Genomic DNA, 14,914 nt, shown 5'->3' on the forward strand with positions numbered 1-14,914 from the left:
GAAATCCACAGAGAACAGGGTGAGAGCAAAAAACAAGATTTATTTGAATAATAGAAGCAGAGGTCCTGAAGAGGAAGGGGTCCCAAGAGAGGGATGCCAAGGGTCTCTGTTGTCCAGGGTGTTTCATGGGTTTGATCTGTCCCTATATTTGATTGGTAGGGAATAGGATTCAGAAAGGGGCCAATCAGCTCAGTATTTCAACAAATCTAGGAAAAGTAATTTTTAAGCCTTTATTAACATAAGGGTGGGGGTGAGGGTTTGTTGGCAAAAGAGGAAGGATTTTAGAGAAGATTAAGTGGTTAGCCATTGCTAGGGGTAGGGTTAGGCATAACTAAGGAGCTGTGTGGCTGAAGCTGTTAGGGGCAGTGACAGAACATTCCCAGGCCCAATGTCTCCTTCTAGGCTGGAATGGCCTCATTCCCTCTTCCAGTCTCTGAGGCCCTTACCTGTTGGCTTATGGGTGGTCTGTTTTTCTGCATCACCAGGGTCTTTCCTGCCTCCTACCCAGTAACAGTTCCCTTACTGAAAGAAATGCTTCTGGGAACATCGACTTTCATGCTGCCTTACAAACAGGTGTGAGAAGGCATCATAGAGACCCAGAAGCACATTTCCTGATATATAGTGCACATGTGCATTTCTGTTCTTAATTTCCACCACTCTACCCTCCCACTGGCAGTGTGCAAGAATTCCTTATTCCTCCTGTCCCAACCCTTATCTGGAGTTGCCCTGAATGAATGCACCTTTAAGTCCCGATGCTCTGAGGCACGAACAATTATTGTGTTCAGGAGGGCAAGGCTGCAAGGTCATGCCAGGTCACACTAACTTGGTGGTTACCCCAGCTCAGATAACAAGACATGGCTCCAGGAGTAGGTGTCACCCACTGGGGTTGAGTTACACTCACCTGTTCCTTTGTAATCCTGCCCCTTTGTCCTTTTGGGGGGTACAGTATTCCATGGAACATCCTCCTGCCAATAAAACCCAGGTTCAAGGCATGACCCCTCTTTCTTGCCTGCCTTGCCTCCTTTGTGGGAGCTGGGTCAGAGGAGCTGTCACAGAAACTAAAGGAAAAGGTATTTCTCTGTCTCTGATTATTTCATGCCAGCCCTGTTCACCTGGAGTGACCCTGACTGGTTTAGTCGTGTGTCGTGGCAAACCATCACTGGGTGTTTTCTAATTTGGAGAAATTCATTGATAAACAGTGAAATGCGATGGCCATTTTTTATTTCCTTCCTACATTCTTTCCTGCCTCCCTCCCTCCTTTTCTTCCTTTTGTCTATCCTTCCTTTTGCTCAGGTAACCCTTCTGTCAATTATCTGCTCATATTCTGTGCTCATTTTTTTATATTGAGGTTCCCATGTCTTGATATAACTGGTTTCTTGTGTAAGATCAGGCAAGGCGGGCAGCAACCAAAGGAGGCAGATTTTAAAAGGCTGCCAAAGGAGGCTTCATTGAGATATCACTCCCTGGTGGAACTTGATCAGACAGACAGAGTGAAGGGTCTGAGGAGAAACTGCCTGGGAGCTCAACCCGGACAGGGGTTTTATGGAGCTTGGGCAGGAAGGGAAGGGCTTGGGACAGGAAAGGTACTTTTAGAGTCCCTTGTCCCACTGAAGTTGGTCCCAGGAGCTGGCTGAACTCCAGGATTGGCCAGGGGGTCCTGATGATTGACAGGTGTTAGTCAGGAGATCCCTCTGATTGATAGGCGTTTCTGTTGGCGCTGGATAGATGTTTCTTTCCTGAGGGCTGCTTTGTCCTAAGTCACAGCCACGGACCTGATATCTTGATTTTCAGTATTCTTCCCTTGTCACTTTTGGACAATGCAGACACCTTTTCCCAACTTTCCATCTGCCTGTTAATTTATCCAGGATAGTCTTTGTTGATCACAAATCCTAAATTTTGTTTTTCCTGTGTCTTTTTTTTAATATTTTTTAAATTGTAGATGGACATAATATCTTTCTTTATTTTATGTGGTGCTGACGATGACCTACCACTGAGCTATAACCCTAGTCCTTTTTCCTATATCTTTATAAAGTTAACTTGACATTTGTGGTTTCGCATATTTAAGAGGTCTTGTTGGGCTTGGTGGCACATGCCTGGAATCTCAGCTGTTTGGGAGGCTGAGACAGGAGGATCGTGGGTTCAAAGTCAGCCTCAGCACCTTAACAAGGCCCTAAGCAACTCAATGAGACCCTGTCTCTAAATAAAATCTAAAAATTGGTCTGGGGATGTGGCTCAGTGGTTGAGAGCCCCTGGGTTCAATTCCCGCATAAATAAATTGATGCCTAAATAACTTTTTTATATTTCTGCTTTGATTCCTCACATAGTACATAGCAATAGTTTAGCCAAAGCAATCAAAAGTCCTTTAGAATCCTCCATAGTTATTGTGTTTACAGGGAACTGGAGAGTAAGTGTTTGGGAGCTTATTTCTGAAATTAGGTGCAGAAGCTCATCCCTTGGAAAAACTGATCAGTGAGAGTCAAGTGTTGAGAATGAAAGACTTTACTGAGGATGCTACTAACTGGGAAAGGAGGATGACTAATGTCTCAATTTGTTCTTTCAAGGTCTTTGGGGAGATGGAGAATGTTTATATGAAGATCAGATAGGGGAATATGTGCCGAAATCAGCACTATCTCAGGAACCTGAGCCAGGCAGTCTGTTTTTGGGTTAAGTTTGTGATCAACAACCAGTTTCTGGGCTGGGGATGTGGCTCAAGCGGTAGTGTGCTCGCCTGGTATGCGTGCGACCCGGGTTCGATCCTCAGCACCACATACAAACAAAGATGTTGTGTCCGCCGAGAACTAAAAAATAAATATTAAAAATTCTCTCTCTTTCTCTCTCTCTCTCTCTCTCTCTCTCTCTCTCTCTCTCTCTCTCTCTCTCTCTCTCTCCTCTCTCACTCTCTCTTTAAAAAAAAAAAAAAAAAAACAACCAGTTTCTGGAGTCAGCTCTGAAAAATAAACAAGATCACCAGAATGCAGATGAAGGCCCCATAGCTGGCCAATGAGAAAGGGAACTGGAATCAAGCAAGATGGGACCATTGATAGCAACAGTCTATTACAGGGTTCCCTTTTCTTTCTAGTAGAAATCTGACCCAAAGATTAAGACAGCAAAGGACATACAGAACATACAGAGAGGTTTCAAGCCTTTTCATTGCTTTCAGCGGAAGTGAAGAGGAAGTATTTTTAGCAAAAGCAGTCTCAATCCCTGAATAATAACCTGAGCAATCATTGACATCATAACTTACGTGATAGATGTGATCTACAACAAAGCTAGTGGAGAAAAATAATGTAGTACCCCACTATGCAACCTTTCAAATTATGTCAAGTAAGAAAATCTAAAGCTACAGGGTTTATTTAGGTTTTTCCTTGGTAGCAAGCTTTTTAATTTAATTTTATTTTTGGTACCAGGGATTGAACCCAGGGGTGCTTAACCACTGACCCACATCCCCAGCCCCTTTTATTTTTATTTAGCAATAGGGTCTCCCTAGGTTGCTTAGGGCCTTGCTAAATTCCTGAGGCTCTCTTTGAACTCATAATCCTCCTGCCTCAGCCTCCCAGGTCACTGGAATTACAGACGTATACCACCATGCCTGGCTCCCAGAGTATTTCTTTATAATTTGTGTTGATATTGGAATCACTTACTTTAAAATTTTTTTTTATTTGTAGTTGGACACAATACTGTTATTTTATTTATTTATTTTTACATGGTGCTGAGACTCGAACCCAGAGCCTCGGCTCTATCTTTGAGCCACAACCCCAACCCTGGGAGCCACTTACTTTTATGTAAATAATATGTTGATATATTTTGAATGATATTCAGTGGTGTAAAAGTATGTGAAATGTGATTTTTGGCAGTTGTTTTTGTCTCTGGCAACACTGTGTTCCCTGTTGTCATTCTAATGTATTGCATCTTTATTTTCTTAATTAATTAATTTTGGTTTAGGAGATTGCCCCCACAGGCACTTTACCAATGAACTACATCTCTAGTTTTTTAGTTTTTCTTTTTTTCCCCATTTTGAGATAGGGTCTCCCTATGTTGCTTTGCTTCTGTCCCAGAGGCTGTGATTCTGACTGTCAGGGAGAATAGAGGGCTTTTAAAGAGGTAATGGCTACATTCTAGATATTCTCTGTTGATACGTAATTAACTTGTTAATATGGGAGTGTCATTTCTTAGATCTTCTGGTACCATCCCTGAAGCCTGAATTACTTAGTTTTTGTGGTTGATGTGTGCTTAAGGACAGATGGCCCTGCCCAGGATAGGGAAGAAAGGTAATCCTGTTTCCCCTGAGATTAGGGATGTGGAGAGAGAGAGGAAGAGAGAGAAACTTGTCTGTTTTGAAAATAATTTACAGTAACAGCAGCAAGACCTATATTCAAAGCATAAAGTGAACCATTATTACACATTTAGAGGTTATAAGTCTGTTTTCTCTGTAGCTGTTTTCTGGACAACATTCTGATTTTGGCATGCATGGAGTTACTGTAGTCAACCTGTAATTTCTATGTAAATAAAATCTTTTTAAGGTCAGGCTTAGAGAAGGACACATTTAGGCACTATCCTGGAGAAAGTTTATGAATTTGACAGCTTCTTTCTGATCCCTGAATAACTTTGATATGTTTAACCTGAGTTCATGTTCTCTTTGTGACTCTGGACATAGAGTATTGCTGCCACAGACCTCTATAGTTTCTTTACCTATTTAATCTCTTATTGGCACCTTTATTTTCTTGGCTGAAAATAGGTAGGTTAGAAGGAGGAGTAAAAAGGCCTTGACCATGAAGTCAGCTGTCTCTGTTCCAGTGAGGCCTGTCCTGGCCTGCCCTAGGCACCCGTCCTTCTTGAGAACAGGGTTGTCTGCATGGGACACTGAGTGTGGAATCCCCTGAGCACACCTGTGGCCCCATTTCCAGGAGGAACAAGAAGGGCCCACTGAAGAAGCAGCCAGAGCCGCGTGGAAAGCCAGGAGCAAGTTGTGCTTCTGTGCACCGTCTTGGGGCAGCTGCTGGTCGCGGCCTGGGAGAAGTGTGGCCTGGGGAGAGCTCTGGTTGGAGCTCACAGACGTTCCAGGCAGAGAGGGAACGGGATCGCGCCTCGGTTCAGGCGGCGCGCTCGGGGCGGGTCTTTGACTGACAGTCAACTTCGGGGGCGGGGCGGGGCTGCAGAGCGGTCCAATCAGGAGCGCCGGCGGGAGGCGGGTCCGCTCCGAACCGCGGGACCTTCCGTTCTGGCTCCGCCATCTTTGAGACTCTGTGGGCTCCCGAGGTTGCTCTTCCTGTTTGGCCTTGTGACCTCCTTTGACTTCGGCAGCCGTGAGGTGGACAGCAGGACACCCAGAAGCAGGGAGATGGTGAGTGTGCGGGGCCCAGGCGTCCCGGACGTGGGCACAGGGCCTGGCTCTGACGGGGGCCCAGCGAAACCCGCTCCGCTCCGTAGGTGCCTGGCACCGCGCTCGGCCCTCGGTCCCCTGGTCCCTTCTGTCCCGCGGGGCGGGGACCGGCGTCCGCTCGGCCCTGCGCAGCACCTTTACCTGGTCCTGAGCCCTCTGCGGGGCGCAGGCCCGTCTCCCCAGGCTGTGCGGTGACGGCGGGGGTCGGGGACCCAGCGGGAACCCCCACGTCTCTGGGACTCCCCGCGTTCTAAGCTCGGTGGCGAGGGTGTCCCGCGGACTGGCTGGGAGGGGAGTTTCCCCCGTGTCATTGTTATAGACGGTTCCAGACGTTGTTTTTAAAAAGGAAACACTGATTAAAGGAGGACCTGACTTCATTTGAAAGGAGCATTGCAGTAGGGCGAAGCCCCAACTGTAAGGTTCCGAGCATCTCAGTGGATAAGTAGAAAAGGGACTTTTTTCCTTGGGAGAAGAAGATGGGAGTAGAAACTAAGTTGGAGGGGAAGATGGAGATGGCAACGTAAGCTCCTAGAAGCCACAACGTTTCTCCTGTTCTTAGGGTGACAATAAAGAGATTTTGTGCTGGCTCAGGTTGAGGGTGAATCAAGAAGGAAGGAGAAACCACCAAGGAAAGTTTGCCTAACGGTTTTGTTTCTATTAATCACTTGAGCTGGCAATTTTTGAGGCAAAAAGTGAGAATTTGGAAACTGTGTCTGGCTTTGTTATAGGTAAGGTAAAGGGACATCAGGTAAGTGGAAGGAGTATAGTGTTGTTTGCACTAGGCTGCTTCCCCAGGGTACAAAGCATTATATACAGGGGATTTCTTTAATCACGACTGATTTCCAGGATTTCAGCAGTGACATGAAATTCAATCTCTTCAGCTGTTTTTGCATCTACATAGTTGTTCTTGTCAGAGTGTAATTTGTGTCAGTGAGGACCAGTCAGAGAAAGAAAACTTTGGATTCTGCCTACTGGAGAATTTCATATTTCATTTTGATGTATAGAAGAATTTTTAAAAACAGGTCTTTGTCCCTGATTGTGGCACAGAAAACCTAAAACCCTGGAATTTCCTAAACAATAGGAGTATCTCTGGTTGCTTATCTTCATCCTCTTTTAGACAGTACCTGAATTTGTGCTCAGGAGTTACTCGGTACCACCCTTCTAGCTTCAAAATGGGGACCATTGACCACACAAGCAAACACTTGCTTTGTGTTCACATCTGCACTGCCCTGAATTTGCAGGGACCGTATTAAGTCTTGGTGGTATCAGAATTTAATTGTTTGATGCCCAGTTGGTATTGAATTGGTTAGCATTCAGTAAACACAGATTTAGTGTCAGAAATGATGTTAGAAAAGAGCACAGATCAGAACCTTCAAATGACTGAGTGAATGCTCACTAGAATTGAACCTGTGTGTGAGAGAGCCTTTCCATGACTTGGAAAAGTGAAAAGTAGGGTATATGGAGGTTCCAGGATTCAATTTCCTGAATGCTCATGTTTCCCTCACTCACTCTCTGACAGTGGATGCCTTCATCTGCGCAGTGAAGAATTCTGTAGGCTTAAGAATGTGTTTGCCTTCTGAGTTTAGATCCCCTTATGAACTGTGGGTGAAGCAGACTGCTGCCCTGAGCTGCTTCCCTTTTGTTTCCTGTGAAAAATCCTGTTTTTACAAAATAGCAGTGGTATGTTAGTGTATACCTGCAATCCCTGCAACTCAGGGTGTTGAAGCCAGAGAATCATGCATGGTTTCAGGCCAGTCTCAAAAGTAAAATCTAGAAAGGATTGAGAATGAAGCTGAGTGGTAGTGTACCAGTGGATTCAGTCCCCAGTACTAAAAAAAGGGGGGGAGGGCAGTTGATTTACACATTTAAGAACTTTATTGAACGTAAGATGCCAACTTTCTTGACCTGAATGGATGGATTTAATGAGATGTGAGAGAGAATTATTGACATGAATTACTTGTTTATAGGAATTAAGTTTATAAAGGTACATGGAATCACTGTGCAGGGGAATAAACAGACCGTAATCACTTCCAATGTGTTTCCCTGATCTCATGTAGCTTGGCATCCTTAGGTGACTAGAGGATGTATTTTTTGAACCTTCCTTATTGGTTACCATCTATTTATCATTATGAGATTTTTTTTTTACGGGGAGGGGATTATCAGGGATTTAATTCAGGGACACTTGACCACTGGGTCACACCCCATCCCTATTTTTTTATTTTGTTTAGAGAATGGCTTTGGGACATCCTCCTGTCTCAGCCTCCCAAGCTACCGGAATTGCAGGCTTGTGACACCATGCCCAGCACTATGAGATTTCTCTTTTGTTGTTGTATCTTTTCATTCATCTATTGCTGGTGTGATGATAGTTCCCTTGGTTCTCACTGCTTCTGGAACTTGGTTATTTCAGGTTTATTTTATTTATTTATTTATTAATATTTATTTTTTAGTTGTAGTTGGACACAATACCTTTATTTTATTATTATTATTTTTTTAATGAGGTACTGACGATCGAACGCAGGGCCTCACATGCTAGGCAAGCTCTCTACCACTGAGCCACAACCCCAGCCCTTTCAGGTTTATTTTTTGATGTTTTCAACAATGTTTATTTTGTCCTCTAATGCTAATATATCTTTTTTTTTTTTTAAACAGAGTGGGAAACCTTTTTGTAAATTATGGACAAATTGAAATTGAATAGGAAATTGTGTCTGTATAAATTTATGATCTTCTGACCTTCCATGTTTTTTGTGTTTATTGAAAGGTTTGCTAACATTTGCAATGCTCTAATTTATTTATATTTTGGTATTAAAGAGCATCACTGTGGGATTGTATCTTTTTGAGATTTTTTTCTCGGTGGTCTTCTACCCACCTCTTTTCTTTCTTTGTGCTGTATAAACAGTTTTGTGATTTTTTAAAAAAATTTCTGATCCAGTTATATAGTTGATATGAAATAAAATGTATATTTGTATATTTAGCAACTATCATGGAAACTTGCTACAATCCCTTATTAATTCCAGAGGTGCTTGATTTTGATTTTTTTGTTTTTTTTTTCTACATAGACAATTTCACCAATGAACAAAGACAGTTTTATTTTCAATCTCAGAGCTTTCTTTTCTTGCCTGGTGTTTTCTAAGTGTCAATGTGATTTTAGGAGTTTTGATATTTAGCTTGTAAATGTGATGGATTACATGAATTTTTTTATAAATCTTCTATTAGGTTTCCATACTTAGAATTCACAGTTGGTTGTGGTACATATTTCTGTTTATGCCTTATGGGATTTACTCTTTTCTATGTTTGTTAGAAATATTTTCCTGTGGTTTGGGCTGGGGATGTGGCTCAAGCGGTAGCGCACTCACCTGGCATGCGCTCAGCGCTGGGTTCGATCCTCAGGCACCACATACAAATAAAAATGTTGTGTCCGCCAAAAACTAAACAATAAATATTAAAAAAAAGAAATATTTTCCTGTGGTTTTTGTTTATTGTAATGTCTCTAATTTTGATATTGTGGCAGTATGGGCCTCAGAGCATGATGTAGTGTTACTACCTCTTCTATTTCCTGGAAAAGTTTGTAGATGATTGGTGTCATATTTTGATTACATGTTAGGTGGAATAAACCAGTGAGAACATGTGGACCTGGTCTTTTTTGTATGATTATGTTTTATACTCTTTCAGTTTCTGTAATATACTCTATAATTTGCTATACTGGGAATGCAACCCAGGACATTCTACAACTGAGCTTTTTTTATTTATTTATTTTTATTTTGAGACATTGTCTTGCTAAATCACTAAGGCTGGCCTTGAAGTTGAGATCCTGATGCCTCAGACTCCTTATCACTGGGATTACTGGTGTGTGCCACTGTGCCTGGCTGTATAGGCTCTTATGTATATTGTTTTTTTTTATTGTTGTTGTTTGTTTTTTTTTTTTAAGAGAGAGTGAGAGAGGAGGGAGAGGGAGAGAGAGAATTTTTAATATTTATTTTTTAGTTCTCGGCGGACACAACATCTTTGTTGGTATGTGGTGCTGAGGATCGAAACCGGGCTGCACGCATGCCAGGCGAGCGCGCTACCGCTTGAGCCACATCCCCAGCCCATGTATATTGTTTATCACTTCTGTGAGTTGTGTAGATTATTTCTATCCAGGAGTTGATTCATTTTATTATGTTTATGGACATATAATTGTTTAGAATATTTGTTAGTGGTTCACTTAATATCCAAGGACTTGGTGGAATGTACCACTTTTGTTACCAAGGTTAGTAATTTGTGTGTCTAACTGAGGCTAATTAAGACTTATAAATTTTGATGATTTTTCCAAAGAACCAGCTTTTGGGGGGTATTTTGTTTTGGTTCTGGGAATTGAACCCATGTGTATTTTACTACTGAGCCACATTCCAGCTCTTTTTATTTTTTTATTTTGAGACAAGATCTCACTAAATTGCTTAGGCCCTTGCTAAGTTATTAAGGCTGGTGTCCAACTTATGATCCTTCTGCCCCAGTCTCCCAAGTCACTGGGATTACAGGTGTGTGCTTCTGCACCTGGCTCCAAATTTTTTAATGGTACTTTGTTGTCATACATAGTAGTGGGATTTGTTTCATACGTGCCTACAATATGACCATATAATTGGGTCACTATAATTCCCCAGTACGTCCCCTTTTTCTCCCTTCCTCCTTCTCCTAGTCCCTTTTCTGTATTCTACTGATCTCCCTTCACTTTTCATGAGATCCCACTGATCTTTTCTTTTTTCCTCTCTAGCTATCACACCTTTTGAGTTTGACCTGTTTCACTTAACATAATGTTCTCAGGTTTCATCCATTTCCCTGAAAATAACATTTTTTTTTTTTTTTTTGGTACTGAGAATTGAACTCGGGGGCACTTAACCACTGAGGCACATCCCCAGCCCTTTTTTGTATTTAGAGACAGGGTCTCACTGAGTTGCTTAGGGCCTTGCTAAGTTGTTGGGGCTAGCTTTGAACTTGTGATTCTCCTGCCTCAGCCTCCCGAGCCACTGGGATTACGGACTTGCACCACCATGCCCAGCTCATTATTTTTATTTTAAGACGGGTATCTCACTAAGTTCCGAGGGCTATACTGGAACTTCTGATCCTCCTGCCACAGCCTCCCAAGCTGCTGGTATCATAGGTATGTGCCACCGTGTCTTTCTATGTGACTCCGTTTTTAGATATTCAATTCAAATTCACTATTTAACCTTTAACACTCCTTCGTCCCTTTGTGCCCCACATCAAGATAAGGTGATCAAAAGCCTGGCACTGCTCTACTTTGCATTGCCAGGAGCCCGAAACCACCCATACCTATGTCCTTGTAACTGGAGTGAATTCTCATGAAAACTTCTGTGTTAATAACGTATCAAACTCCCAGGCCGGACTCATTTCTTCCCTCTCTTAAGGCACTTGCTACTTGTTTGAGATGCTTATCCTACTCTCCCTATGCCCTCAATTATATGAATAGTGAGACTTTGGCTGTCCTTTGGTTTTGTATTCTTACTCCTCATCAGTGTCAACATCAGAACCACACCTCTAAAACTGATCAAAGCTATAACCACTTTCTGTGTCTGTCTTTTCTTGCTTCGATTTGCTAACCTGGTCTCCTACCTGATGGCCAACATATACTGGACCTCTGTTTCCTGGCTTTGAAGGGATTTTGTTGCGTTAGACCTGTGCTTCTCTGTTGCTGCCCAGTGTATAAATCTTGACTCATGTTGCCATGTTGCAAGGAAGAAAAACATATAAATAAATATGTCTTTCCTAAATTTAATTTTTGTGTGTAGGGGAGAGGGCTCTAGGATTTAACCAAGGGTGCTTTACCACTGAGTTCCATCCCCAGCTTTTTTTTTTTTTTTGCCTTTTTTTTTTTAAGACAGGGTCTCACTAAGTTGCTGAGGGTGGCTTTGAACTTATGATCCTCTTGTCTCAGTCTTTCGAATCACTAGAGATTTCAGGTGTGTGCCACAATACCTGGCCCAAATTTAATTTTTTATTTAAATAAATCATCGTGAAGTACATTTAAAAACAGTGAATAGCCAGGCATACTGGACAGGGTAAGGGAAAAGGATCATAAGGTCAAGGCCAGACTAAGCAACTTCAGGAAACCTAGTCTCAAAATAAAAAGCGCTAGGGATAGAGCTCAGTACTAAAGAACCCCTGGGTTCAATCCCCAGTACAAAAGAAGAAGAAGAAGAAAAAGAATAAAAAATTTGGTAAGATTTAATAATACAATATAAACTGGGAATCCTTGTTATGATTAATAACTTGAGGAAAAAGGGGGAAAGAAGATTTATAACTTGGATTGTCTCCATGTGGTCCTCTGACTTATCCTTTCCTGTCTTGCCCCAAAGGTATCTACTATCCTGATCCTTAGGCTATTTTTCCTATCTTTTAGCAAGTGTGATTTTTCACTCAGCAGTTATTTTAGCATTGTCTCCTTGAAACTTTCCATAAGTGATTATTAAAGGAATCACAGAAAAAGGTATTATGTGTCCTTCACTTGCCTCAATGTTTCTCACATGCTAGTTTCAGGAGGGGGGGGGGGCAAATTATTTCCTCATCAGTTCCAGTGGCCACTATGTCAAGCTACTTCCTCAACCAAATCTGCTTTTTGTTTTAATATGTGGTTTCTTCTTCCTAAGTTTCATGATTTTGATCCTTCTTTGTTCATGTGTTCCTTCCTTGCCTTTTACTTCCCTTAATATTCATATACTAAAATTCCCAATCCATTTTTAGTGGCTTATCTCTTCTCTTTTTAATTTTTTTTTCTTTTTAGTTGTAGATTGACTCAATGCCTTTATTTGTTTTTATGTGGTGCTAAGATTGAACTCAATTGCTGAGCTACAATTCCATCTTTTTTTTTTTGTACCAGGGATTGAACACAGGGGCACTTTACCACTGAGCCACATCCCTAGCCCTTTTTATTTTGATTTAAGGGCTTGCTAAGTTGCTTAGGACCTGCTAAATTGCTAAGGCTGGTCTTGACCTTGTTATTCTCCTGCCTCAGCCTCCTGAGTCACTGGGGTTACAGGTGTGCACCACCATGCCTTGCTGGCTTATCTCTTTTTATGTAATTATTATTTCATCCAAAATATATTTGTTATTGACTTCTCAAAGAATTCAAGTTTTAACTTTCCCATTTTGTTTTATAATTTGATTATCATCCATGACATAGACAGTAATACTGTATAAAATTCAAGTAGACACTAGTTTCTCCCTGTCTCATGTATTGAGATTGTGATTTCTGACACTCTTGTATTCAGCCTGAGCTATCATAAATTAATATTCTGTAATCTGTTAATCTGTGATAAATGTAGTATCCTGAATAGTGTAGTAGGAAAATCTTTTATGTATTTTAGGTAAGCTATTAATTTCTAATTCCAATGATTTTGAATTAATTTTAAATTAATTTCTAGTTCCAATGATTGTTGGGCATTGATTATACCTACTAAATTGAGGAAAGTGGTTTTTGCTGACTAGTTAATTATAAAAAGTGAGCTTTGGGAATTAAGAATTTTATTAATGTATGTGAGATATCTTGAAGACATTGAACTCTATATTCATGTGCTATCATTTCTTGTATTTCAGTTGTTCTTGGACATTGTCCGATAAAAAGTGTTTTCCATTAGCATAGTGAATTATTCTTCATGAGGCTTATTTAGTTTTTTAAGAGAGAATTTTTTTAATATTTATTTTTTTAGTTTTCGGTGGATACAACATCTCTTTTTTTTTTTTAATGTGGTGCTGAGGATGGAACCCAGCACCCCCCACATGCCAGGCGAGCACGCTACTGCTTGAGCCACATCCCCAGCCCCTATGAGGCTTATTTAGTGTTTAAGGTTGTTTTGTAAGAAACAATGTACAAGCTTCCAAAGGTTGTCTCTTAGGGACTAGAACACATCCTCTGGTATTGTACTAACAAGCAAGTTGTGACAAGTGGTGTAAATTGTATCTGTCAGACCAATTCCTTAGAGATTCTTCATCCAGAATGTACTTGGAGGGCTGATGACCATTCTGAATATTGAAAACATTCAGAGGTACAACAGATTATGAATGAGAACACATTATTGGCTTATACTCTCAAATTTCTCTCAGGCATATATAAGAATATGCAGTGGGCTGGGGTTGTGGCTTAGTGGTAGAGCGCTTGCCTAGCATGTGATTCTCAGCACTGCGTATAAATGAAAGAAAAAAAAAATAAAGGTTCAGGGCTGAGGTTGTGGCTCAGCAGTAGAGCGCTCGCCTAGCATGTGCAAGGCCCTGGAATCGATCCTCAGCACCACATAAAAATAAATAAATAAAGGTATTGTTTCCAACTAAAAAATAAATAAATAAAGGTTCATTGACAACAAAAAATATATATATTTTAAAAAAGGATATGCAGTATCTGGACAGGTGGTGCTTACTGTCTTGGATGCACTCAAGATTTTGTTCTGAGAGGTATTACAAACCCACTGCATAATAAGATATTGGTGTGACCCAGGAGCACAGTGTGTGTTCCTATCCTGCTGTTAAGTTCCAGACTAGTATTAGAATTGTTGTGTGAGAGGAGATGAGTGTGGATAGGGAATTAGAGAGTGATGATATGAAGTGAATGTTGAGGAATACAACATCATGTCAGATTTTAATGAAATGATTTCCCATCTCTGGTACTGAGTCTTACCCTTCCTCTTGGAAATATATGTGGGATAATTTAGGAGTTGGTGACCTTTGAGGATGTGGCAGTGAACTTCACCGTGGATGAGTGGGCTTTGCTGGATCCCTCCCAGAAGAAGCTCTACCAAGATGTGATGCAGGAAACCTTCAGGTGTCTGGCCTCTCTAGGTAAGGATGACATCATTCTCTTAATTATTTTATCAGAAATAAAGTGTTTCTTCCTTATGAGGGCTACTACATGATATGGAATATGTAAAAGAAATATTTAGTTGTTAGACTAGGTGTGGTCGCAATACACGATGAACCAAATAGAATGTAATAAGGTTTCTATAGTGTTTACTAATTCATACTGATTTACTGGGTTTACATTTTAGGAAAAGAAAGAGCCAGCCAGACCAATGAGGATGCATACAAAAATCCTGGGAAAAATCTAAGGTAATCTATATTTAGGAGAAAGCAATGTTGCTCAAGTATGTTGTAATGACAAGTAATTTTAAAAAACAAACAATGCAAATAAACACAGCTTTAAATTGATTTGATTTGAGGAAATTTTCCTTGACTTTTATTCAGGTTAGTATTGTTAATCAGAAAATCAGAAATTCAAAATGTTCCAGCATTAGAAACATATCAGGCACTCATATTGTCATATATGATACTTTTCTGATGGATCGACCTAGAGAGACTTTGTTCCATGCACAGAAGTATCAAAAATGTTGTATTAAATTTCCTTTGAGTTTAGGTACAAGGCGTTTATGATATTAAAGTAAATTTTGTGTTTGAGCTAACTCCCTGGATATTTCTTTATTTGCAAATGTTTCAAAATCCAGTTGCTTTTGATCCCCATCATTTCACATAAGGAGTAATGAACCATATTTAATTGTA

At 40.8% G+C, this 14,914-nt stretch overlaps 1 protein-coding gene across 11 annotated transcripts in view; it reads left to right on the forward strand.

Moving 5' to 3' along the window:
- LOC101973656 (uncharacterized) overlaps positions 1-14,914 on the forward strand; it is an 87,777-nt gene that overhangs the window by 40,318 nt on the left and 32,545 nt on the right. For 9 of the 11 annotated variants that reach the window (XR_013434211.1, XR_013434210.1, XR_013434209.1 and 6 more), the window contains exons 1-3: positions 5,179-5,341; positions 14,074-14,200; positions 14,407-14,467. Coding sequence is in view for 6 of the 11 variants with exons in the window: in XM_078037721.1 (XP_077893847.1) it covers positions 5,339-5,341; positions 14,074-14,200; positions 14,407-14,467 (191 nt within the window). In the remaining 5 variants the exon portion in view is untranslated. Of the gene's footprint in view, positions 1-5,178; positions 5,342-14,073; positions 14,201-14,406; positions 14,468-14,914 lie in introns of those variants that run through there. The other 2 variants (XM_078037723.1, XM_078037722.1) reach the window with 1 other exon arrangement.

The sequence above is a fragment of the Ictidomys tridecemlineatus genome, chromosome 2, assembly GCF_052094955.1.
Source record: "Ictidomys tridecemlineatus isolate mIctTri1 chromosome 2, mIctTri1.hap1, whole genome shotgun sequence".
In the NCBI taxonomy this organism is placed as follows: Eukaryota; Metazoa; Chordata; class Mammalia; order Rodentia; family Sciuridae; genus Ictidomys; species Ictidomys tridecemlineatus.